We start from the raw sequence: 27,649 nt of genomic DNA on the forward strand, positions 1-27,649 counted from the left end.
AGAAGCTTCAATGATTCCTCATTCTCTAAATACAAATTCCCCTAGCAAACATTTAAAGCTCTTCATAGTTTCACACCAATGTGCAGCAGCTGTGTGACCCAGTAGCTAGACATCAGAAAGACCCAAGATCCAATTTGGCCTCATATAATTAACTAATTGGTGACATATGGCAAACTTTTTCCTCACCCACAAAATGGGAATAATGATAATAGCACTTACTTTCCAGGATTTGCCTTCATGATGAAGGACTTTCCAAACTCTAGAGCATTATATATGTACTATCTGTTGCTGCTCTTATCATCATTATCGTCCTCATTCTGATTTCACATTATTCCCTTTTCATTTATTCTACCTGTAAACTAACTTGAGCTACTTGCTATTCCCAAAAGATGGCATTCTTTCTGCCACCTTAGTACAAGCTTCCTGCTGGGCTGAGAATGACTTCACATCTTCTTGGAATCCCCAACTTCATTCTTAGTCTGAGCTTCTGCCATCTCCCATGCCAGGCATACTTCAATCATCCCTCACCCCCCAAAAATGATTTTGTATTTATTTAATATTTTCTTATGTATACTTGCTTCAAATATAAACAAATTAGAAATTAAGCTCCTTAATGTCAGGGACTACTTAATAGGTATCTTTTTATTTCCAGTGCCTCTTACATAAAAATGCTTAATAAAAATTTATTTAAATATACTGAATTAAATGAAAATTTTCTTCAATCCCCTCACCATCCCAGTCATCCTCTTCTGGACATTTTCCTTCTTTGGACATTTTCTGACTTGACATTTTCTTCTCAAAAATGATACTGAAAATAGAATTCAGTATTTTAGATGTGGTCAGAATATAATTGGATTGTTGTCTCCTTACTTAGTGACCTTGACTCTTAATGTAGCTTGAGGTTACAATTTTAAAGCTGCCATGTTTTAATACTAATAATAACAACAACAATGATAACATTTATATAGCCTTTACTATGTGCCAGGAACTATACTAAATGCTTTACTATGATTTATTTGTTGATCATTAACAACTTTGAGAGGTGGGTGTTATTTTTATCCTTATTTTAAAGGTGAGGAAACTAAGGCAGAAGTGAAATGACTTGCCCAGAGTCATACAACAAGGAGAAGTGTCTGATGTCTGAGGTCACATTTGCACTCAGCCTTCTTAACTCTTGGTTCTGTGCTCTACTTGCTGTACCACCTAACTTGTAGTTCACTGAACCTCCTAGATCTTTTTTGATGTGTACTGTTGACCAGATGTGCTCTGCCATCTTATACTCGCTGTCCCTAAGTCCATAATTGAAACCTTCCTCTATTGGAAGAAACTATAAGAACTCTTCTCAGAGAATAGTTGATTAATCTATGAAGAGGCAATTCTGAAAAGAGATCAAGCTGCCCTGGCCACTCTAAATCTTTCAGGGGACTGGATATATATAACAAGTGTCCCCCTTATTGTGGAGGCATCTTAATCCAGGTCAAGTCAGGATACTGTCAACATCCAAAGTCCCTTATGAGGAAACGAGAGAGAAAGCTACTGCAGCAACTAAGATCAGTGTATGGAGTAGACCTATTCCCTTGGTTTTACCTTGGTTTTAGTTAAGACTCATTATATGAACTCATTGTGTGTGTGTGTGTGTGTGTGTGTGTGTGTGTGTGTGTGTGTGTAATTTTTTAAAAAATACAAAATGGTAAAGATGCTACTTTCTCCCTTCTTCACTACTGAGTATTGCCACTCCTACTCCCCTCTTACATTTCAAGAACTCTCACTTGCAGTACATTTAATCCATATTTCCAAATCTGCAATATTAATTAACAGGCATGTATTAAGCAACTAGTATGTGCCCGTCATGAGAATGAATTCTTTAGTTGCAAGTGGGAGCTGGCTTCGATATCCTTTATTCTATATCTAACTTGGCCTTCTCCTGGCCTACAGAGTAGCTTGCAAAATGACACGGCCTTTGTCCAGGGAAGTGTGACTGTTCTGATCGTGGGGTCAATGCTTTGGGTTCCAAAGGAGATGTTACAAGACTGGTGGCACAAGTTAAAGCCAACACAGGCCAAAGCAGTTCCTACTCTCCTTTTAGATTACTTTGGATGAAATGCCAAATATAATCTTCATTCTTTATGTTCCTAATGCTTTGCTTGCAAGACAACATCAAATACTATCATTTAGTGTGAGAATAAGCAATTGGACTTTGAGTCCACAAATGCAGAACAACTAGAAAAAAGTATCCTATATATATATAGCCTGAGAGACAAAGCCAGACTACATCCATATTCTAACATGGTGTGTCAAGATCTTCTTCAGATTCACCAAACCATTGTAGGTAGACTTCTAGAATCCTAGAGGGAGTGAGGAGTACCTACAGTTTTGTAGAATGAGTATGAGATGCTGAGGACAGAGTTCCAGGACACTTATTCCTGCTTAAATGCTTGTGTCTCCTCCCACAAATTGTCTAAGTGCTGCTTCAGTCTCATGCGCTATTAGAGAACTGACTTGCCTTACAGAGTAGATGATTCTATTTCCATTGAGAGAGAGACATGCACTCCTATGAAGGACCTACTACATGCAAGACAGATCAAAACAAATTAAAACTAAATGTTTTAAGATTTGAGGGTATCTTTTTCTCTTTTAAAATAAGCAGATAAAAATAGACCAGTGCATGTGGTTCTATTGGATAGCAAGTTACCACATTGTTATAATAGTAAGAAAGTCATTTACCTCTTCAAGAGCTAATGACTCCAGGGGGGGACAACTGGAATCTGTGTATAAAATTTATTGTGAAACACTTTCTATTTTGATTCAGTATAAGGAAGAATAAGTAAGCAGTTCCTAAGAATTAAATCATTCCCAAAGCAGGATAGTTTGCTTAGGGAAATAGTGAGTTCTTTGATATCAGAAGTATTTGAGCAAAGAGAACATGACCAAAGATTAGGAATATCTCCCTTATTAAAATGTGAAACTTGAAACTATCTTTTGTATTTGTATTCCAAGCACTTAGTGCAATGCCTTGCACATAACTAAGTACTTAATGAGATTGTTTTTTCCCTCTTCATTAAAGAAAAGAGGACAAGTAAGGTGACACTAAGAGTTATGGTATCCTGGGGAAATTTTTCTGAATTTACGTTCTTTACTTCAGTGATTTTTTTTTTTCATAAAGCATAAACTGTTAAGGCGGAGGAAGAGACCTTCAAGATCATCTAATCCACATTTTACACAATCAAACGTACACAACCTCAGGGTCCACATCTAGTTTAACCTGGACCTTCTCAAAAGTGCTTCCACATGAAGACAGTGAATTCCTATAGCAGCTGCCTTTGCTGTTCTAAGCCCTTGTTCTATCTATAAGAAGAGAATACTATACTTGAAAATTCAAGGTTGTTTTGAGAATCAGTGAGGTGATTTATATAAACTGTAAAAGTACCATATGAATATGTCCTACTTACTTTATCCTGAAGGGACTAGATGAAATGATCTCTGAAATGTTAGGACCTTTATAGAATTTAGCATACTGTATTAGAAAAGACAGTAGACACTTGGCTTATGCTTTATGGTTTTATGATCCTCTTGGGGGGGGAACCCCCCCATACACACACACACACACACACACACACACACACACACACACACACACACACACACACACACACCATGAGAGCAAGAAGCCTGGTGTATTAAGATTGTTTTATGTATACTTATGTTTGTTTCCTTATAGGTCTTCCGGAACAGTACTACAGCCTCACTTGGTTCCTTAGCCCTATCCTGGGCCTCATCTTCACTCCACTGATAGGTTCTGCTAGTGACCGATGTACACTTAGCTGGGGCCGCCGGCGGCCTTTCATTCTTGCTCTCTGCATTGGAGTTCTCATTGGAGTTGCACTTTTCCTCAATGGTCCTGCCTTAGGTAAATATGTGAATTATCTCTTTGCTAAAAGATGTACCCCTGAAATATTCATGAAAAAGTTACTGAGCTTTAGTACTTTTCTCATTCACCATGAGAGATAATGTCTCTGAAAGACTTTTTCTTGAACCTAGAACACTAGATTCTAGAACTCATTTCCCTGTATGCCCTTCATCAAGTCATATTGTCCTAATTTTCATCTGTAAAATATTTTTTTATATAACCTCACATGATTATGTGAGGAAAGGGCTTTTATAAATTGGAAAGTCCTATAGAATTTTGAGCTAGTAATATTGTTCTTAGTATAAAATGATTCAGGCTAAACAGGGTGTGTGTGAAAGGTCTTAGACTTTCAATGACTATTTTCATTCAGAAAGCAGGTTACTGTTCTGAGTGTGTTACAGAATTCTTTGCAACAGCCACATCTTAGTTATTATTAATACAATGGTTTCCAGCATAATATTTGCATGGTTTGCAATACATTCAGCCAGGCCCTCACATGGGAAAACTGTAAGAACCTGTTCACAGGGAAATGTTTCCTGTTGTGATCCATTTTCTTTTTAACGCATATCTAACAACACATCCTGTTTCCAGCATTATTTCAAAATTATCTTCTTTTTCCTTCTCCTTTTCTTATGCTTCATATTGAAAAATTCCAGAACCCAGCTTAATATTTGTTTTTCTATCTAAAGTAACAGTTTCTGGGGAGATGATTCTTGCTTTGGGAGCTCTTATCAAAGAGAGGTGGTAACTGTATAAAAATAAAGCCCTAGTTTGAAGCAACACCTTTCATTATCATGATCCTGAAACACTTTATACTTAGTAAGATTCTCCTAAAATACAGAGGTTTAAATTTTCCTTAATTTCTGGATCAACTTTATTCAAGAGTAGGTAGTAAATTGTAGGTAGTCCTAATTAGAAATACAGGTACAAAAAGCCCTCATTTCACAAATTGAGTTCAGGAGCAGTAACTAGGAGCTAAAAACAACTTTATGAGTACAAATTTTAAAAGGATCAACTTTGTCTCCTTACCTAGCTGGGGAATCAGCCTCTATTAGTCATGTATGCTCTCTCCTTCCTAGCCCAAATATTGTTTACCTCAGCCAGAAATAAAATGAGAAAGTTATAGTTGTCCCTGTCTTTAGTCTTTGCTTTTTGTGCCCTCTTTCTTCCTGTCTTCCCCTTCTCTCCTTCTCTTTCCACCTGTCCAACCATTCCTTCTCAGCATCTTAAGCAAGTGCCCCAGAACTCTGTCCTGGAAATGCTTTTCTATCTCTAATTGTTCTTGGTAATCTGATTAGCTCTTAAGCAGGTGACTCAAATTCAGTCTTCTCCAAAGCCCCAAGGCCTGTATCACCAACTAGCTTCTTGGGTATCTTCATTTAGACATTCATTCAGTTCCCAAATATTCTCCTGTCAGGGACACCGGGCTCTCGCTGTATCTTTCATATCTTGTCTCCTCTCTACTCATGTGGCTGACATCTTTATACAGACTCTTATAACTTCTGGCCTGGTTTGCTGCAATTGTTCTCTTTACCATTTCATTCCATCTTCCACATAACTGCAATCATGGTCTTACTAAAATACAAGGGTTATATGTCTGCTCATCCTTTTGTTTCTAAGATAAAATACAGATGCAGCTGCTGTTTGTATTTAACCCTTCCGTGATTTGGGTTCACCCTATTTTTCTAGACTTAATTCCCAATTGATTCCTCTTCAACATGTCCTATGTTCCAAGCAAATGGGCCGTTTGATGTTCTCAATTCATAATAGTACCTTTCCTTCCTTCCTTTTGCATAGGCTATCTGCCCCCCACCCCCCACTCCATTCCCAGAATGTTTCCATCTCCACCTCTCCCTCTTGGAATCCCAAGGCTTATTGACCAAGTGCCACTTCGTTTTTCCCTAGTTAGTAGTGCTACTCTACTCCTCCAAATTATTTTGTATATGCTTTTCTAATTTTCTAATTTAAATTAGAAATTTCTAATCTTAAGTATATGTTGTCTCATGACCCTCATTAGCCCCAGGAGAATGTCTGCTTCTTGAAGACAAGGACTATTCTAACTCTTTGTACAGTACCTTGCACAAAGTAGGTATTAATAAAAAAGTTTGTCACTTTGAATTGAAAACATCAGACAGTGAAAAGAACACTGCCTCTAGAAAAGGTCTGGGTTCTAATCATTCCCCAGGTGCTTATTACCTGGGAACAAGTCACTTAAACCACCCCTGGGAGTCCAGGTCCTTTTCTGTAATATGAGAGACGGTTGGCCTACATGTTTACTGAGGAGTCTTCCAATTCTGATCTGTGAATCTGTGGTTTTCATCATCATCCCATCTAACCAAGCAGCATTAATTTTTATCTCTTCTTTGATCTTCCCTTTCCTTATTATATAGAAAAAGGCCCCCTTTAGCATTCCTTGCCAGGCCCAGCTTATTTAGTGCTAAAGCTGAGATCTTTTTTTAATGAATCCACTTTTATTCTCTCTTCTCTCTGACTCTCCCTCCCTGCCCTTGCAAAAAAAAAAAAAAAACAGCTAAGCCCAGGGGGAAAAGCTCTGAACTTGAGGCCTCTGGAGACACAGTTCTAACATTTCATTGCTAGGTCTCTTCGTTAATATCCATAGGACCACCACCATATCATCTGAGTTCTTCAGCTCCGCAAGGGATTATCTTAAAAGCTTTGAAAAGAATGGCCAATGTACTTTTTTTTTAAACCCTTACCTTCCATCTTGGAGTCAATACTGTGTATTGGTTCCAAGGCAGTAGAGTGGTAAGGGCTAGGCAATGGGGGTCAAGTGACTTGCCCAGGGTCACACAGCTGGGAAGTGTCTGAGGCCAGATTTGAACCCAGGACCTCCCATCTCTAGGCTTGATTCCACTGAGCTACCCAACTGCTCCCGCCAATGTACTTTTGAATGTCAGTTCAACTCCAGAGATAATGTTCCCTCCAGTATGTTATATGTCTAAGTTCAGAAGGGAAAGAGTTCCAAGCACTAGTCCTGCTCCTCTTACTGACCTACCCTGCAATTCTCTGAGCCTCAGCTTCCTCATCTGTAAAATGAGCAGTTTACCACTAGGTGACCTCTGAAGTCCTAAGAATTTGTGATTCCACAAAGCAGTATTGAGTATAGAATGTCGGAATTTTTTTTTAATTATTTAAGCACATGATAATTATGCTTTAGGTATTGAGTTTATACTTGAGAAAAGCAAAAGATTTTCAAATACACTCTCCCACTTTTTGGTCCTATTAAGTAATAGTTTGTAAACAATGTACCGAAGCTCAGGGCTGTATTTAAAAAAAAAAGGATAAGTTGTAACAGAAGATTTTTAGTATTGAGAGGGGGAATGAGTGGAGAACCTCCCTTCACAAAGTGGGGTACAGGGGAGACAGCTGATATTTAGGGTTAGTTCAGAGAGAGGAGAGGGAATTTGAAGATTTTCCCCCTTCTGCCTTCCCTCCTTAGCTAAAGCTGCTCTCCCCAGTTTGCTCTTGTCCCCCCTTCACTACTGGAGACGAAAAGGTGTCCTTTTGATCTGTTAACTCACATTCAGTTTGGGGAACAGATAACTTTTAATGTCAACTCACACAGGTAATATAAAAGGAATAATGGGCAGGGAAGAATGGGAAATAATGTGGGGAAAAGGAGTCCCTGTCTCTATCTAAAACCCTTTTTCTCCCTCCTCAAGTTTGGGGGTAACTCAGGTCTTGGCAGCCTGAGCCCTCTGAGAGAAAGTCAGGTTGACTCACCCCTGGGCAACAGGAGCTGAAGTAAAGTCTGCTCAGGTGTCTCTTCAGAAAGTCCCTTCAATTGGGAAGTGTTGGGGGGAAAAGATTTCCAGTCACCAGCAGGAAAAGTGGGTAACCCTCAGGAGAAAGTCTTTTTCCCACATAACTGCAATCATGCATCTCAAGACCGAGAACCCCTCCTCTACCAGCCGGAGTCTTCTCCTCAAGATTCCAGTCTCCTGGGGCCCCTCCCCCATCAGTGTGATACATACACTCTTCAGCCTGGCACTTTTTCTTATGTGCCAGTCTCTGTCACAGGGCCACTTCAGATACTCGACAAAAAGTGAAATAGCATATTTCTGTCACTCTTGAAAATTGATGTTAAAACTCTCCCTCCTCGATTTATTATTGCACAACTACAAAACTTATTAACAATGGTTAGAATAGTTGACATTTTCTATATTTTTTGTTAGAAGAAAATTTGATATTTTTTGAGAGGCAGTGAGCATTTTATAGCAAGGCAGGAGTGAGCCTACTGGATGTAAGCATAACTTTACTGCCAGAAGAAAATCCAGTCCCAAACTATTCCTCTCTTCCAAGAATCTATGCCAAAGAATGCAGATTCCCTTGTTGTCTGTTAAAGATATAATCCCAGTAAGTGTTTTCTTGGCTCTCTCCCTCTTAGAGATTAACTTTTAAGTAGCCTATGCCTATTCCTTGAGTTGACAAAACCTTGAAGATTTTGAAGACTGATTTGATTCCTTTTCACATTTGAAGACTGATTTGATTCCTTTTTTTCTGTCTAGGTCTGGCCCTTGGTGATGTCCCAAATAAGCATCCTATTGGAATTGTCCTCACAGTGCTTGGTGTTGTGATACTGGATTTCAGTGCAGATGCAACAGAAGGGCCAATTCGTGCCTACTTGTTGGATGTCGTGGACAGCGAAGAGCAAGACATGGCACTTAACATCCATGCCTTTTCAGCTGGTAGAAAGCTCTTTTCTTATTTGGTGTTACAAAGTTTGTAAGAGAAGGTTATGATGTTAGAGTTAGGTGGGAATCTAAGAGTCAGTATAACTTGTATTCTCCTAACTGAGGCACAGTCAAGAGAGACTAAACTTCCTGGCTTCATTTGCTTTTAGATGTAGGATGAAGGAAATGAATAGATGATAACTTTCGTGCATGTTTAAAAATCAGCACAAGTTGGTTCAAGTCCTCAAGGCCTAAAGACACCAGTGTTTCTTACTTCTAGTAAGCCCAGCATAGTTGAAGGAATCTTGGACTTGTGGTTAGTTATTTTGCCACTTACTAGCTACTCGACCTTTGATTCCCTGCCCCCCCCCTTTTTTTTTGCTCAATTGTGAAATTCAGATAATAGCTTGTACTTACCTATGCCTCAGAATATCCATTCTGTAGTCCTATTCAACTCTCGTGAGGGTCCAACAAGATAAAATAATATAAAGCACTAAGTATAAAATAAGAAATGTAAATCATTCCTATTGAAGTCATATCTTAAAGCAAATTAATAAAATCTCAACTCTGAATTCATGCTGTTTTGTCTGTAGTACTGGTAGAAGCTCTCAAATTAACAAATCATGCCAGAAAACAGTATAGAATCATGAAATATCACAGATTGTTAGAATTTGAAGGGAACTTGGATATCATTTTAAAGATTAAGAAATTGAGACAGCATTGGGGTAAACTGTCTTTCCTAAGGGAACATGGATAGTAGGTGGCGGGACCCAAGACTCAGGCCCAGGTCTGCTCACTGCTACTTTTCCAGTACCCAAATAAAGCATATAAAGTCTCTTACTAGCATCAAGTGAGTAAAGCCATGAAGTAAAAAGTCATTGTGAGGTGGTAAAAAATGAAAGCTAGCTACAGTGTCATTTTCCTTCCTTATAATCTGAATAATTTTCTGCCAGAACTTCTGCCAGAAGTTGTTCCTTGATCACTTCTTATAGATGAGGTATTAGAATTATTAAAATTAGAAATTTTAGAATTACTAAAATTAGAAAATGTAGAGTGTAATGTACTCAATGTACATTAGATTATTACATAGAAATTAAATAGAAACATGTAGTAGATTAATAAAAAGGGCATCTTTAAGATTCCCTCTTCCTATAGTAGCCTTGGAATCTAAAGTGTCATAATGATAGACTTTATTAAAGTCAGAGTTTAAATTAAATGATTGTCTATTAAACTATTTCCTCTACATAAAAATATTCATAAATTATTGTTTTACATATTTCCAAAACAAAATCAAATTAAAGAATAAAGTTCCTTTACCTTCTAAAAACAAGGGGGCAGAAATACCTCTACAAGTAGAATATTTGTTTTCTTTTAATGTTTGCTTTTCTCCAATAGGAGTGTCTGCTCAATTTTAACTTAATAATTAACCCTTTTCAGTTGGGAGTTTGAAGATCTCCAAGCAAGAGATTTTATGCAGAATCACATGTTTAGTGCTAAGAAAAATAAATTATTGCTTAGGTCTGAAAATATTAAGTTAACCAGTTTCTGACCTAATAGTATTACTCATATTTAAAGTAGCCTTAGGGCCTAATTTGATTTAGAAAAACAAACAACTATTGGCCTAATGTTTTTGTTAATGTTTAGTAGATGAGATATTTCCTAAAACTGAAATTTCTCTTTTACCTAAATTGAATCTTGTAGTTTATTTTCCCTGTTATCAGAAATTATTTGTCTTTCCCTTGATTTTTTAAAACCCATACCCTCTATCTTAGAATTAATACTGTGTATTGGTTCTAAGCCAGAAGGGTGGCAAGGGTCTAGACAGTGAGGGTTAAGTGATTTGTACAGGGTCAGACAGCTAAGAAGTATGAGGACAGATTTTACATAAGATATCACTGAAACTTAGATTGGTGGAAGGACTGGCCAGCCTGCATACTAGCAAGTGAGTAGATCTGGGACACAAATCCAAGCTTCCTTACTCTTTAGTATTTTTTTCCTACTCTACTATGTTGCCTCAAAAATTTCACTATACCTGAAAAAAATGTACAGGTTTTCTTAAGACGTATTTGGAATTTCTGCTTAGTTGTTTCAACCCATCAATTGTCCTTCAAATTTCTACTCTTCCATGTTTACAGACCTGCACATGAATTTCTTCCTCTGAGTCTCATAGAGATTTCTAACCTGATTTTCATATCTTTTATTTCCCTTAGGTCTTGGAGGAGCAATTGGCTATGTGCTGGGAGGATTGGATTGGACACAGACCTTCTTGGGTTACTGGTTTAAAACCCAATATCAAGTCCTCTTCTTCTTTGCAGCCATCATTTTCACAGTGTCTGTAGTGCTCCACCTTTTTAGCATCGAAGAAGAGCAATATTGCCCTCAGCAAGATCGAATCGAAGAAGCAGATACCCTCTCCAGTGTCAAATACAGTAGCAGCCTCCCCCCCCTCAGCCGCTTGAATGTAATTAATGACGGAGAACCATATGGGGTTCCTCTGTTTGCTGATGAAGTACAGTCTCAGCATGAGCTCAGTCTGGACTATCTTGATGTGGACATTGTAAGAAGTAAAAGTGACTCTGTACTTCACATGCCTGATGCAACATTGGAAATTGAGCCAGAGCTACTTTTCCTTCATGACATCGAACCCTCCATTTTTCAGGACTCTTCGAACCCTAACACTCCCCGAAGCACCAGCCAAGAGCTTATGAAATGCAAACGGAGCCGTTTGTCTACTCTCCTCAGGGAAAATGAAAAAGAAGATGACATGTTGCTTGATAATCACTTGAATGAAGCCAAAGTCCCAAATGGCAGTGGCTCCCCACCAAAAGATTTCATCAATGGAAACTCTAAAATGGTCCTGAAGACTTCTAATACTTCAGGCTCAATTCGGAGGAGAAGGCACATGTTCTACCGACAGGCCTCCTGCACCTTTTCATACTATGGCAAAGTAGGATCTCACCGTTACCGTTTCCGACGAGCTAATGCCATTGTATTGATTAAGTCATCCCGCAGCATGAATGACATCTATGATATACAAAAGAGAAATCGTCAGAGGTGCAGACAAAGGAACCAGAGTGGTACAACCAATTCCAGTGGTGACTCCGAGAGTGAGGAAGGAGAAACTGAGACCACAGTCAAACTGCTATGGCTGTCCATGTTGAAGATGCCCAAGGAGCTAAAGAGGCTTTGCCTTTGTCACCTTGTGACCTGGTTTTCTATCATTGCTGAAGCAGTGTTTTATACAGATTTTATGGGCCAAGTCATCTTTGAGGGTGACCCTATGGTGGGCTAACAGAATCCTTTATATATTTGAGTCTGAGATACTTTTCCTATAATTAAACCTAATAGTTCTTAAGCTTTTTTGTACTATGCAATCTGGTGAACCCTCTAGATCCCTTCTCAGAATAATATTTTATAAAGTAATTAAAGCAAAATGTATTAGATTATAAAGAAAATGAGTTATATTGAAATAATTATCACAATATTTATTTTAAAAAGTTAACAAGTTTACCTGTCTCAGGTTAAGGATACCTGGCCAACATAGCATATATATATATAAAATCAGCTTCTAATAAATGGATGTCAAAATTCCTTGAGTGAATTTGAATTATACTAAGACTTTTCAATACTCCATGTATAAAAAGAACCATATGGTGGGTAGACTTTAGTCCTCCACTGGTTTTTCTTCATTGATACTAGGAACATAAAGGCTTCACATACAGACCTATCCATGCTATGGCTTTGTCATTCAAAGCCCAAGTTAAGAGTTTAGAAAGGATTATCACCAGAAAGCTGACCATGAAAGAAAAGCAAGGATGTTATGTTAAGGGAAAGAAAATCTAAAACGATGAAACCCTGAATTTGGGGTCAAACTGGAGTAGGTGTTGACAATTGCTTTTACTGTAGGACAAACAGGACCATGATTTGGGTTAGCAGGCAGATTGTTTAAGTTTTATATCAGTGAATATATTAGCATATTAATATAGCTATAGAAATAGAAGGAAGCTATGTCAGGGTTTGGAAATAAAGGATGCTTTAGTGAGGTCAAGGGTCAGACATCACTTCAAGACCCATTCAAGGTTCCACAGTCAAGGAAACTGACATTAAGCAGGAGAAGAATTTGAGACAAATTTTTTCAATGCATGTATCCATATTGGGTTTAGGGAATTGTATACATGGGATCAAATTGGGAGGCCCAGTCACATCTGAAAGATAACAATCCAAACTTCAGAAAGCATTTAAAGGAACCCAAGAAAGAGACAGCTGCCTTGGTTATATCTGAGAAACCCAGGTATGCTAGCTTTGAAAGTTTTCATTTAACAAATTGATATATTTTTTTTTTCAACCCCTTCTCATTTCTAATAAGGGACAAAATAAATCATGCCTTATGTTAAGCTATGGCCAGCATTCTGAACATAAAGCAATACAATAAATGAGAAAGTAGGTAAGGGAGATTTAAAATATAGGTAAATAATTTTTTTTTCCTACCACATCCTCCTATTTTGTTCTTCAGAGAACAAGAAATTATTTTTCAGTTCATGGTCATCTAGTAATTGTCCTGGGGTCCTTTCTCAGTTTGTCTTGTACAACAAACACACTTGTAAATACAAAAAGTAAAGGAACTGGCTTACCTTAATCATGCAGTCTGAGGATTAGCTCAAGCTATCATTTGTGTTTAACATTGGATGATAAGCAGACAACCCCACCATTCTTCTGTAGGAAGGTTGGGCAGATCAAGGTGGCAGATAATGATGAAAACTTTCCATTAGCAGAACCAGGAGAAGGATGGTAGCCCTAATAGCCAACATTTCCTCCTCAGTTATATAGTGCTAATTGCCCAACTTAGATCAGTTCCAGTCAATCTAATGTCTTGATAGGGTCTACCTCACACCCAAAATTTCACATTTATATAATACTTTAAAAATCCCATTTGTTATTCAGAACATTCTAAGATCTTGGTACTATCATCCCTATTTTGCAGATGGGGAAATTGAGGCAAATAAGTTTAGTGATTTGCCTCACTCAGCTAGGAAGTGTCAGAGTAGATTTGCATTCAGGTCTTCTTGATTCCAAGACCAAGTGCAGGAAGCAGTTCTCTATCATTAATATAGTTGCCAGCAAGTTTAGTTTTAACATAAGAAGTAACATTCATCTTTTATGCCTCTTGGAATACCCAGTTCTAAAAGCTAGGGGGCTTGTATTTTCAAACTGGTTTTTACTTTTTTGTTTTAGAGATTGTTTTTGAATTTCATTTAGGATTTAGGGATGTGGAAGTTTCTGCATGTGATTATTGTGGGGAGAAAAAGGTTTAGACTAGGAGATGATGTACCTCAGTTTCCACAAGAGCGAAGTAAGAGACTTAGACTGAATAATCATGACAGGAGAGTTCCTTCCAACTATTAAGATTTTATTATTTGTGGTGGTAAAAACTAAGCAAAAAAACCTGGTTTCAGGGAATCTACATAATAGGAAGAATAATCCTATTTCACCTACCTCCAGAAAATTCTTTAAATAAAACAAGAATAGGGCTTATTAAAATATTTTGAAAAATAATGACATCCTTGCTAGCTTCACAAACTAGTGATTAAATTATCACCATAATTATTTACCACCATTTCTTTTCAAATATAGTGCTTGTGTTAGGATTTACCTTTATGCAATATAATGATTTAGTGTCATCCTTTTGAACTCCAAATCTTTAATTGTTATAGGCACCTTCAAATTCTACCGCTTGGCAAGCATATAATGCAGGCGTGAAGATGGGCTGTTGGGGATTAGTCATCTATGCCACTACTGCTGCTATTTGCTCAGGTGAGTGTTTTTAAAGGGAAAGTGTAGAAAAAAAATATTTACAGATGGAACTGTCTCAGTACCCAGGTAACTGGAACAGGAATGCAAAAAACATACTCCCATAATAAAAACTTAGTTTCTTTTTTAAGAATGCTGATTATGAACAGCTGCAAAACCCAAAACAATCTGTAAGCATTTACATGTCTTCCTAAAACTACATTGGATACCTAGTCTTTATATCTAAGTTCTGTAGTCTTGTGGTAGGAATGAAATAGGTGCTATTTCATCAAATGCTTAGCATTCTGCTAAACCCCTCCTCCAGTACCTTTATCTTGGGTACAAAGGTGATGATGGACTCTTGCTATTATACCAGCAAATTTCAGGCTCTGACAGCTTTACCAAGCTTTAGAGACTTTTGAATATGGGTTTAGCAGTGAACTCTATGTCATGCCGTCCATGTACTAGCCTAACTAAGTTTGGACAAACCTTTATTACCAGAATATTGGGCACCAAGTGATTTCAACAGATGAGGGAGAAGGGAAAATGCTTACCACAAATGCATGTAGATTGCTTACTCTAAAATCTTGTGATGGGCACCATTTTAGGAAAGACTACAGAGATTGAACTCTAGATGGCGTTAGGTATTGAATTGTAGAAAAATATCTTTGTTGGATACCTATGTTGTCCTGAGTGCTTGGTCCCTCTCTTCAAGGGGATTACAATATATAGTATTTGGGAAGATGAAACTGAAAAGTTAAAGAAAAATGCAAGAAATCCCACACGTTACTATGTAATCATTATATGCCAAAGGGTTTAGCAGAAAGGAGATCCAACTTGGACTGGAGTAATAAGTCCCATCAAGGATGGGACAGGTCTGAGGTTGGACCTTGAAGGGAAAGCCAATAAGTTTTAAATAGTAGAGCTGAGGACCCAGAAAGCATAACTTATGGTGGAGGATGAGCAGTATGTCTCCAGGCAGAAAAGAATGAATGCAAAAGACAGTTTGGGGGAACTAGCAAATTGTCTTGTATACCTGGAGCCAAAGAATTATAAGGGAATAGAAGGAGATGAGTTTTTGGAAGGCTTAAGGATGATCTTATTAGCTAAGATTAAAAGTTTACATTTTATTCTGTAGAGGAAGAAACTTGGTAAATCTCTTGCCTTTGTGTGGAGGGAGGAATAAGTGGAAGCAGAGAAAATAGGAGGTTACTGCAGTAATTGAGGCAGTAAGACCTTATAATCAGAATAATGGCAGTGGGAAGGGGGAAGAGGCCTGATTGGAAATGGTGTCATTGACCTAAATAGTTTAGTCAGGAAAGGAAGCTGGCCCAATAGAGAGTGTGAGTTCAACTTTAAGGCTAGTGAGCTTGAGGTGATGGTACAGATATCATTGTGAATGTTGATTAGGCATTTGAACATAAAGAACTATATGTATATTTTAGTATGTTTCTGTCTGCCTAGTTCTGAGATCAGGTCAAGTCTAAAGATGACATAGGAGAGTCATCAATATAGAGGTGAGAGTTTTGAAGATTTGAGATTGAAAGTTTTCCATTGGAAAGAGTGTAATAAAATTACTTGTCACAAATTTATTTGGTAAAACTGAATTGTCTTAAAATAATAGCCTCATTGCAAAATGTTTCATGAGTATTGTTTCTTCAGCTAGAGAAGAACTAAGAATCAAGATTGGATATTTTGTAAAAATCTTGTTTAATGGACTTTTGAACATAGCATTTTGCATTCTTTTCAGCTCTGTTACAGAAGTATTTGGACAACTATGAACTTAGTATAAGAGTGATTTACATCCTAGGAACCCTGGGTTTTTCCATTGGTACTGCAGTGATGGCCATTTTCTCCAACATGTACATCGCTATGATAATGATCAGCACTATGGGCATCGTCTCAATGAGCATATCCTACTGTCCTTATGTACTCTTAGGACAATATCATGAGATTAAACAGGTGCGTGCAAAGTAACTCCTGAGATCATTAACACGTCTATATTGTGATGGGGAATACAAATTACTGCTATATTGACTCTTCCAATTATAAAATCTAGATGGATTTCTATAACTGCCAGGTTTTTTGAAACTGAAAACAAATTGCTTCCATTGGTCTTACTTCTAAAATAAGCCTAGAAATTGGATCATTTAGTTCAGTTCTCTTGTTTTTTACCTATAAAAAAAGGGTTAATGACTTGCGCAAGGATATATGACTAGTTATAGCATAGTGAGTACTTGAACCAACCACCAGAACTAGCCCCTGTATGTGTATACTCTGACCTCACTTCCTTTTCTTCCTGTATCTTCACCATCTTCCTCTCATCCCATAAATGTGCTCAGTTTTCCCTTATCCAAAAACAAGCATATATACAAACCTCTCCTTGGCATAGGATTTACTCTGCCTTTTCAAGCTTCCCTTTCATGTCTAGGCTTGAAAATTGATAATAGTCTCACTTTACACTCTCATCAAGATCAGGATTTCTTTATATCTCTCTATAATGTCAAGACTTCTAATAGCCTTTTGGGGCAATTTCATCTCCTTTGACTTTCTCTCTTTTTTGTCAGCCTCCAAGCATTTATTTATTTTCATATTGTGTTTTGATTTTTTAAATATTTCCTAATTACATTTTTATAATCATATTTAGAATTTTGAGTTCCAAATTCTCTTCCCTCCCTTCCCTACCCATTGAGAAGGCAAGCAATATGATATATATATATGTAGTCATGTAAAACATTTCCATATTACATGTTTTGAAAAACAACAAGAAGAAAAAGTAAGTGAAAAAGTATGCTTTCAAGTCTCTTCAGAGATCATCAGTTCTCTCTAGATACTGATAGCATTTTTTTAAAATCATGAGCCCTTTGGAATTGTCTTGAGTCATTGTATTGATTAGAGTAGCTTAAGTATTTCAGTGATCATCATTACAATGTTACTGATAATTTGTGTACAATGTTCTGCACATGTCATTTTGTAGCAATATTTCGTTACAATCGTTTACCACAGCTTGTTCAGCCATTTTTAAGTTAATGGACATTGCCATAATTTCCATTTCTTTTCCAACACAAAAAGAGTTACTATGAATAATTTTTGTACATATAGGTCCTTTTACTTTTTTTTAATCACTTTGGGATTCAGATTTAGTGTTAGTATTTCAAGGCTTGATTTATTTTATTATTCACTATTATTCTCCAAAACCTCCTCTTGTTGATGACTTCTCTTCTCATGTGTTCTATGACACTAACCTCAGGGTTCTCCTTTTTTATCTTTTTGCTGACTCCTCATTTTTCCCCTTCTTATAAGGGTGTTCCTAAAGATTCTGTCATTGGTCCTTTTCGCTGTATCTTCTACTTTTATGCTCATATCAATTCCTTCAGTAATCTCATTGTAGATGATTCCCAAATCTATATCCCTATCCTCAAATTTTTCTTATAGTTCCTTTAGAAGTTTAGCTTCTAGTAGATTTCAGACTACTCATGAAATGTCTCTATCTAGATATCACATGAATGCCTCAAACAATATGTCACCCCAGAACTTGCCATTTTCCCTTCATTTATTTTATTTCTATGATGACACTATGGCACTTAATTCATGACTTGGGAATTGTACTTCTATTCTTCCCTCTTTCTCCACAACCAATTAAAATTTTAGAGATGGAAGAGATCTTAGTGGCCTTTTAGTCTAACCAAACTCCCAAAACAAATCCCTACTGATTATCATCTAGTCTTTTTTCAAGCTAATGTACATTCATACCTTCCCCATTTTGTACTTGTGAAATTGAATTCTAGATATATTGATCCTACTAAACATTTACTTTTAGCCCTGTGATGTCCATCTCCATTCTTTAATCTTTCATGTATCATTTGATCATTATTGCAGCACTCAAAGGTGTAGTTATTCTGGGAAAGGTGACTTGACTTATTCAAAGAACACTAGGGGTTCTCTTATGTCTTTACTTATCTCAAGTAACAAATATGGCTAAAATAGAATTGATCTGTCCTTTACTGTCTAGTGGTGATTCCTATTTTCAGGGGTTTAAAAAAAAAAGGCCAAAAACAAAATAATTGTGGTGGTGTGCTTTCTGTCTCTCCTTGGGAGTCTTCCCAGCTGCCCAAAGCAGGGGCCTTTTCTCTCTTGTAATCCTCTGCTACTACCAAGATTCCTTTTGTTTTCCTTGGCCTTTTTGCTCCAGTTTTATCTTTCTTTGAGTGGTATCATTCCTGATATTCTTACAAGACCAGGCTATGTTTCTGTATTAATCATTTTTACCTTCTCTTATTTCCATTTTCTGTATGTGTTTTAAGATATAATTTATTGGTGAGGTGTCTGTGTATCTGCATCAGACAACTCTACTTGGAATTATTTCCCTTTGTGTTCAAAACTTCATTCCAGAGAGTTTTCTATCCCTTGTGGGCTGACTTTTCCTGTTTAATATAGGCTGTGAAATTCTACCTTTCATTACTTTGAAATCTGCTCTCCCAAAACCTACGGCTAGTGAGGACTTTTGCCCATTATCTCTTCCCTTGGCAAATAGTTTTTTTTATATTAGTGAAATTTGGATCCAAATAATTTTTCTGTTGATTCTTCAACCTTTTAAATGATGAAATTCTCATTAAGACAAGCCAAGTTATTAAAAGCTCAGCTTTCCAGAGAAAGGAGAGCTTCTGCAGATGTCTGTATAGTTGAGGTCATCTCCAAAACCACTATTTTCCTGCCTTTGCTCCAAATTCATGACCTCCCCTATCTGTTTACTTTTTTGTCCGCATCATCTGTATATTCCAGACACTTCTGCTTCTGCTTCCGCTTCCATTAGATTTGATCCAAATGCTCTTTGCCCTTTAATAATGACCTAAGTTCCCTGCCTCTCTTTGTCCTTCCCTTCTCAAATCTGTTCATTATATAACTACCTGAGTAATACTGCTAAGGACACCACTTTGGACATCAGAAAATCATTGCTTAGCAAACAAAATGCAAATTCCTACTCCAAAATTTAAGATTTCCCCAGTCTGGTTCAGGTTGTGCCCCTTCCTAAGCAATGTTCCAGCCACCTGGTTGATTCACATGCAATCTTAGAGGCTGTCTATTCCAACCAATCCCCAATAACCTGGCTTCCAGCCTTCAGGTGAGCACCTTCAGAGAGGGAATTCACCACCTCTTGATGTCTTCTCTTTTATACTTTTGGATAACTCTGATTGTGAAGGAGTTCTTTGTTCCATTGGACCTGAATTTTCTTCTTTCTGTTGTTTCTCGTTTTTCTTCTGGGACCAGTTCTGTGTTTGGCATCCTCACAATGGAAGGCTCCCTTAATGCTCAAATTTCTCAGCACTAGTTGGGCTGGGTCTCTCATCCTCGGAGATATCAATCTTCATTGTAGTATGTTATTTGTGTATGTTTCTCCTCTTTGCCCCATTAATGAAGTGTATGCACTTCCTTAGAGCAGAGTATGTGTCCTGTCTGTTATTGGATAGCCAGCACTGGTCTTTGCATAATAAGAGGTATTTAATAAAGTTTTTGCTCAGTGAAGGAGAGCCCTTCCAGTCTTATCTCTCCTCTCTTCTCTTTCCTTGCAGTATGTGCAGCATAGCCCTGGAAATTCAAGGCGTGGATTTGGCATCGACTGTGCAATCCTTTCCTGCCAGGTTTATATTTCCCAAATCCTTGTAGCCTCTGCACTAGGTGGAGTGGTGGATGCAGTAGGGACAGTCCGTGTTATTCCAATGGTGGCATCCGTGGGATCATTCTTGGGATTCTTGTCAGCAACGTTCCTGGTAATTTATCCTGATGTCTGTGAAGAGTCCAAGGAAGAGCAAAAGGGACTGTCTTCTCAGCAGACAGTTCAGAGTGGCAACACTGAGGAGAAACCCACTGTTTTAAAGCTCACTCGGAAAGAGGAATCCCACGTCACAGTAGAGAGCGAGTCAGTCATCTGAATCTGCCTTTCTTATTGACATACATTCCGAGCAGGAACTGGGGCCTGAGTGTGGAGATGGTCTTAAAGGGGAGGGGGGGAGAGAAGTTTCTGAACATTCTATAATTGCTATTGCCTAAATTATGGCATAAATAAGATTTCATGCAAAAATGCACTCAAATTCATTAGTCTTTTAGGTTAAGTTTGAACCAGTAAGCAAATGCATAAAACTGATTGCTTTCTCCACAATTTAAAACAAAACAACAAAAACAGGGGGAGAAAAAAAACCAGAAAAACAACCCCATGTCACTTATGAACACTTTTTTAAAAAATTAAGAATAAGACTTTTTGATTCCAACTATAACTCAGAACTTGCAGGTTTATTGTTCTGCATGTTTTTAACATGTTGCTGTATAGACAATAAGCAATTTAGAAAAAATTAAGATATATTTTGCCTTTTTTAGATTGTAATTTCAAACAGAAAGCTATTTTGACAACTTTTATGAAATCTCATCTGAGTCCCTCAGATAATGCTAGTTTAACTTGAATAGACACTTTTATCAGAATTTTTTTCCACAAACAACTATCAATCTGACTGCTATAGTTATTTGGATGTTTGGTCAAATTTCACCGTATTTTGTTGGTGCAGCTATTATGCATATTTTTCTTTGCAATCAATTTAGAAAAAAACAAGACACAAGTGTCATTTTCTTAAAAAAAAAATAGCAATGGACATTTCCCTCAAGACTGACTGATCTAGGCCCAGGGGATTGGGGTAGGGGGGGTGGGAGATGGGATTGGGGACATACCAAAGGTGGGAGGAGCAGCCCAGGTGATCTAATGTTTGAAATGCCCACTGGACAAGGACAGTTTGTTTTTAATGCATCATCGGAACATGCTGTGATATGACATTAAGAGAAGACCCTTTATTTGAACTGGTGAATGTGCTGCAGTGTGTTTGTGTGTCTGTGTCTGGGTGTATGGGCTTGTGTGTTTGTTGTGAGGGATTTGTTGTTTGATGCTAATCATCTCTGAAGCAACCATGAAGGGGTAGAAGGTGTTCTCCTATAATAGCCAGCTTCCCAGAATGTGTGACAGCCCTCTGGGGAAGGGAGGGTGGGGATTTTTATTTTTTTTTAATTGCACTTTTTATCATCTTGAACCTTTTGTTGGGGAAATCATGCGAGCTGAGTTGAAGGCCTACCACCACTACAACAGCATGAAGGCCTTCTGATTTGCGTGGAATTGTCTTGTGATAACAGAATCCATGTCTAAGGAGACCTTGGGCCTTTACAGAAAAAAAAAAAGAAATGGAGCATGTGCCCTGCCTGCTGCTGAGTGGGCAGGCAACTACATCTGCTGTAGCCCCTGGGCCTCTACTGACCTCTCAGCTGCAGAACCTTGAAATTGGGACTTTCTAAGGCAACCAGATGGGTTTTTTTTGTTGTTTTGTTGTTCTTTTTTCCCCTCCAGAACAAAAGGAAAGACTGCTCTGTTTTCTATGTTTAAGAGAACCTTTAGTATTTACAGTTTTCATATACAAGCAAAACTCAAGAGTGGGAGTAAAGTAGAAAATGCAGCTGCTATTTGGAAACTTCTCTCCAACCACAGTTTCTCTGTCAACACAGAAGCTCCTGCTCTTTCTTGTTAGAGGTGGCCATGATGAGCAAGCATATGGATTTCAGGGAAGAGAGCCGGGGAGCCTGCTGCAGATTAAACTGATCAATTGAGACAATTGTGGTACTGCTGCCTCAAAGTGGTTGTTTTTAAAATAAAGTACTTTAAAATGCATGTGAATCATGCTGCAATATGATCATTCAAAAGCAAATATATATTTCAAGAAAAAACTAAGAAGTTTTTAAAATCAATTACTTGAATTTTCAGTGTATATAAGAGAATGAATATGTTTTAATGTACTGATCTAATCTACATTCTTGCCAGTGTCTGTAAAAGTTGCTGATGGGAATGTTTCTTTTGTTTGTTTTGTTCCTAATAGCTTTCTCAGTCTTATGTTCATTTAAGTTAGACTCCCACCAGAAACACGAATGTGCTGTGTTAAATTGCTGGAATTTCCTAACTCACAAAGACACCAAATTGCACAGGACTTTTTCAAAGTCTCAAATGTTGCTTGACTGTTTTCTAAACCTTTTTTTTTTTAACTTAGAACTTTATGTGTATGTGAATTTTTTGCTCGGACAAAAAACCAACAATACTACTGAAGGCATTTACAACCTTGCTGAATACCTTGCAATTTCTTTGAAGTACCCTAGCTACCCTTTGAGGAGTAGGCTTTTCTATCACTTTTAATTCATTGGAATAGGTGCTGTAGTCAGGGAAACCTTAGGAGTTTCTCACTAGGCTTGATTCCATAGGCAGGTTGGGATATATGACTCTCTTCATATCACTTTACAACTTGAAAATACTGTTTATCAAGATTTTTGACTCTTGGTTTGGAGGACCGGAGCATGGTCAGGTGGTTAAAGGTTTATTGATCTACTTACAGGTGCTACCCTTCAAAAATTTTCAGAAAATGGATGAGGGAGAAATTGGAATAAGGACACAAGCAGTATGTTTATATTTTTAATATGCCTAGAGTTCTTCTTAATGAGTTAGATGGGCCTTTGCTTTCCAGAGCCCTGGTGCCTGTAGAATGTGGCATTTTGTGGGTTGTAAATATGATATTTGATGTGGTACCTTAAGGATGAACAATGTTAATTCATAAAGAGGGAGAGAGTTGGGGTATAGAAACCCTAGTTTTCAGTTTTGTTTCTTGCCAACAGGTGGGATCCACTGAGCTGTTCCCTAGAGAGGATAGTGGCCACCTGTATTTTGACCCCTGACATTCAAACCATCTTCTGGACCATGGTCTTTTAAATAAAACAAAGGCAAAAATAAAAAGAAACATGGCATATTCAAATTTTAAGGTCTTATAAAACTAACTTGCATTTTGATTAACATCTTTTTACAAAAGAATATTCATGAAAAGTTTTCTTAATGTGCTTTGTGGCACTTAGTCATCGTCAATATGTTTATTTTTTTTCCTTTTTCTTTTTTTTTTTGGTAACATGGGCAGAAGGAAATTGCTGCACACTTTGGTAGAACTTTTAAGCTATAACTTTTTCAGATGTTTTGCAACCAAAGTATTTAGTACTATGTAGGTTAACTAGTTTCTACATCAGAAACAAAAGGGGAAATGCCTTGCAGTTTGAAGTCAAAAAGATTATGGTAACTGTTGAAGCTCTGCAGCTTAGCTTTCAGGGAGGCAGACACATTAACCAATATTCCTCTGATTCTCCTTCTATTCTTCCCCTTTCTCCATGCCTGGGATAGAGAGGATATGTCCCTTCACTTCAAAGGATACTGGAGAATCCTTTTGTCTCAGCCCCTCAATGGCAGTCATCACTTAAAGGTTGTACTGTTAAATCTAATAGCATGTAATCACCTTGTGTCTTAAGAGATGGGAGAAAGGAGGTTAGCATTTTTCCACAGCAGATTTGTAACTGCCTGAATGAGGATGTTGTCTTATTTTATATGTATCCTAAAATTACACTTCAGATAAAATATGTACTGTAGCAGATTTGAGCATTAGTGGTTAATGGTAGGGGTGATTTTGCTTCCCTTAAAAATTTCTCTGTATACTATTAACTTAGAAAAAGATTTTATTTCTGTATCAGCAAATCTGATTTGACTGTTACTGTACTTTTTGAAAGGTTCAAGTAGCTTAACATAAGCCCTGTACTCTGCACTGGGTAAAACACTTGGTTTAGCCAGCATCTGGCCTAGTGTTTTATGAAGACAAAAATATAAATGTTGACTCGCTAGGGATCCTCAGGGTTGACGACTCTGGTGGCCGAAGAACACATTGAGAGTTAAGCAGGTGCCCAGAAAAATTTATTTTAGCCAACAGAATGGGAATTTCTCTTGCCTGTTTCAATTGCTTAATTCCTTTCTGTGCATTAGAAATACTCAATTCTAAAATAAGTTAGCATTGGTCAGTTTTAGGGACTAAGACCCTTTCCTTCTCCCTGTCCTATATAGGTGAGCTTCATATAAAACTTTATAAAAATTTGTTTTAAAAAGCTAAACCTCCAGTAATGGGAAAAGATTAAGATAAAGGGGATTGAAGTATCCATCCAAGTCATTAAGTTTAAAGTCCCCCTTTTGCTTTATCATCCTGTTTCCAAAGGGTCAATTTCAAAGTTTGTCTACCTGAAGGACTGGAATGAGTGTGATGAGCTGAGAATTCTGTTAATTTCAGTCTCTTAGTTCAAGGGGGGAGTGGGTGGTCAGCCTTCTGAATACACTCTTCAGTATTCTGTGTTGGCCTTCTCAGGTGCAATTTTATGACCAGTTCAGCCAACTGGACACTTGCTATCAGTCCGCTGATGTTAAAGAACAAAGGAATGATGAGTAAAGAAAGGTCATTCCTGTCACTTAGTTACCCTCTGTGGCACTGCTTGAGTATCAAAGAGAAGGTGGTGGGTAATACTCTTCTAAATCATTTCACATTGCTTAAGTATCTTGGTTAACTCAAAAGAGGCAATATTATTTGATGAGGGCATTTCGCCTCGTGCCTCTTGCTTTGAGAGATGGTTATTTGTTTATAGCAGTCTTTTAAAAGATCCACATCTTTTTTAAAAATGAAGGTTTAGGCTATTGTTAGGACCAAGTATTCCCACTAGGTCTCTCTACATCACATTCACTGACATATAAAAAAGACCATGCTGTTTTCCCCAGGTAGACTACATAAAAATATATACAAAGAGCAGCAAAGTGAATGCTAACTTCAAATGTTTTTAGCATCTTTAGCTTGGAACATTTTCTAATGACAACTCTCTTGCCAGCCAGTCCCATTACCAAACAAGTGAAAAGAGCACCAAATGTTGCATGAGACAGATCCCTGGAACAGTGTGTTTGTGTGTGTGAGTTTAAAAAAAATAAATATATATATATATTTGTGAAAGAAATACCAAATTATTAATTTTTGGAAGAGACTTTGCTTCTATTTTGTGTCTGTATTTGACCCACCAAACTGTTTGTTTGTAAATTAGATCTAAGGGGTCTTACCCTGAAAGTGAGCTGGCCAGAGCGTATGTTTTCCATGTTACATTGGGACAATAGTGCTTCCTTCTAAATGCAGTATTTTAGCATCATTGGGTGAAGTAGAATGTTTTTGGTGAAGCTTTCCTCCTTAAAAAGTATTGTTAAGACACCAGTAGTAATACTTGTCAGATTACTCCCCAGTACTCCCAGATGAGACAATCCAAAATCATATTTAAAAAACAAACTTTCCGTTACCTGAATTTTCTTTATCTCTGGTATTTGCTTTTTCATATTTGCAAAAGTTAGATCTTCCTAATGCACCAGAGAGCCATCCTTGCTTCTTTGCCTGAAAGAGCCTAGATTGAATTCTTCATTTATGGCTAACAAATAGGGCTGTTAGTGTTATACCATCCTGGCATATTCAAGTTCAAGACTCATTCATGTGGCCAGAGAGAACCTGCCAGCCCGTCAAGACTGTCATTGGCTTTCTTTGTGCTGCCAAAAGTTTTCAAGTTAGATTTGAGAAGCTTCTCCAATTGATGATGGATTTTTGCTTCATTTTTGTCCTCCCCAGGGCCAAGGGCCCATCACCCTTCTCAAGGAGCTATCTGGTCCCACTAATGTTTTCAGTTCTTTATGTAACATGGAAATGGGTGTTCTCCTGGGAGCTTGTTTAAATGCCTCATGTCCATGGAAAAGCTGCATATAGGCATCTCATAACAGAAATATTTAGTTCCGTTGTGAACTGGTGGTAATGACAACTACTTTTTATCAACTTATTAAGTTGGGGCACTATACTAGCTCTTGCTGAGTTTAGCAATGTTATATGTGTGTGTTAAACACATAATGTTGTTAAGTTTTATGAGGAAAAAGGGATTAAAGCAAAGTAATGTCATGGATGACAAATTTTTTTTGAGTGCATCATTGGCACAATGTTGCATTTATTTCTATGCTGTTGAGCTTTGGGGGGATTTATTTTTTAAGGTAAAAGATTTGTTGCATGACTGACTGTTTTTACTGTTCTGCACTTTCTGTTCTGTTTGTATAATCTACTTTCATTTATGAGTGGGGGGGTGGATTTAGACATACACTCCACATATGTGTCCCAGTCCGTTATTCTACAGTTGAATCTTAATAAACATTTCAGTAAGTTAATGAGCTGGGTGTGTGTCCTTTCCATCTTCATAAGTAAAATAAGAATACAAGTTGGGTGGGGCTCTGACCTTTAAAAGTGAAGCATTTCCCCATTGCTTCCAGCTTTCTCCCTGGCTCCCCATATAGCCCTTCTTTTCCTGCCTGTACCCCTATCTTCTGATGCGATCACCAAACTTCCAAGTTAGATGCTATGGGCTCTAAAAAGGCTTTCCTGACTAAAATACTCCCCTCCCACCGAAACCAAAATGGTTTCCTCTTGACCATCAAGTTGGACACAAGTACCTCTTGGATTCCAGTCCTTCCTCTTTTTTCTGTATGACTGACAAATCACTTCACCTTGATGGTCCTTCTCATCTAAAATGAGAGGTTCTGATTGGAATAAAATTTAGGTTTCTTAATGTAGGGTCTAGGAGCTTTATGTATTTCAATATAATTAGTTTCCTTTGTAATTCTATTCAATATCTTGTATGCATTTAAAGACCTACTGATTGCCAAAAGTGACATGAATTTAATGCTGACTAAAATCCCAGTCCCCAATTTTATCTTCCAGTACCTAAAAACCCAGACAGTTGACCAAAAACTGAATCTTTGACCAGAGATGGGTCAAGGACACCTAGAGGCTGGGTCACTTTAACCCTAGACCCATAAAGCTCAGAGGAGGAGATAGTGATTTGGCCAAACGATACAGCAGACTCTTCCCTATCCCTTAAAGAACACAGCACTGAGTACCCAGAAAAAGCAGTGCCAGCACCCAAGATGATACAGATCAAAGAAGCAAACAAGGTTTCTAGACATTTCCTGAATTGGAGTTTAGCTTCAAGCCCATATTCCCTGTATGGCTTCATCAGAATAGACTTGGGCTAAACTTATCTCCCCCAAAATACCTACCATTATTGTTGCATCATTTCTGTTGTGTCCAAATCTTCATGCCCCCGTTGGGGTTTTCTTGGAAGATACTGGAGTGCTTTACCCATTTCCTTCTCCAGTTCATTTTATAGATGAGGACTCAAGGCAACTAGGGTTGAGCAATTTGCCCAGAATCATACAATTAAGAAATGTCTGAGGCCCTGTACTCTTCTATCCACTGTGCCACCTAGCTCTTCCCATTTATATATATATAAAATGCACATATCTAAATATATTTGTGTGGCATTA

The 27,649-nt window shown here is 37.6% G+C and overlaps 1 protein-coding gene across 6 annotated transcripts in view; it reads left to right on the forward strand.

The window, feature by feature from the left end:
- The window catches only part of SLC45A4 (solute carrier family 45 member 4), a 120,062-nt gene extending 93,568 nt beyond the window's left edge, over positions 1–26,494 (forward strand). For all 6 annotated transcript variants that reach the window (XM_001381654.4, XM_007488393.3, XM_007488390.3 and 3 more), the window contains 6 exons: positions 3,719–3,907; positions 8,437–8,616; positions 10,812–11,884; positions 14,313–14,412; positions 16,139–16,350; positions 19,959–26,494. In XM_001381654.4, coding sequence (XP_001381691.1) covers positions 3,719–3,907; positions 8,437–8,616; positions 10,812–11,884; positions 14,313–14,412; positions 16,139–16,350; positions 19,959–20,318 — 2,114 coding nt within the window. In that variant the 3' untranslated portion in view covers positions 20,319–26,494. The remainder of the gene's footprint in view (positions 1–3,718; positions 3,908–8,436; positions 8,617–10,811; positions 11,885–14,312; positions 14,413–16,138; positions 16,351–19,958) is intronic.
- The last annotated feature ends 1,155 nt before the right edge of the window (positions 26,495–27,649 follow it).

The sequence above is a fragment of the Monodelphis domestica genome, chromosome 3 (assembly GCF_027887165.1).
Source record: "Monodelphis domestica isolate mMonDom1 chromosome 3, mMonDom1.pri, whole genome shotgun sequence".
In the NCBI taxonomy this organism is placed as follows: Eukaryota; Metazoa; Chordata; class Mammalia; order Didelphimorphia; family Didelphidae; genus Monodelphis; species Monodelphis domestica.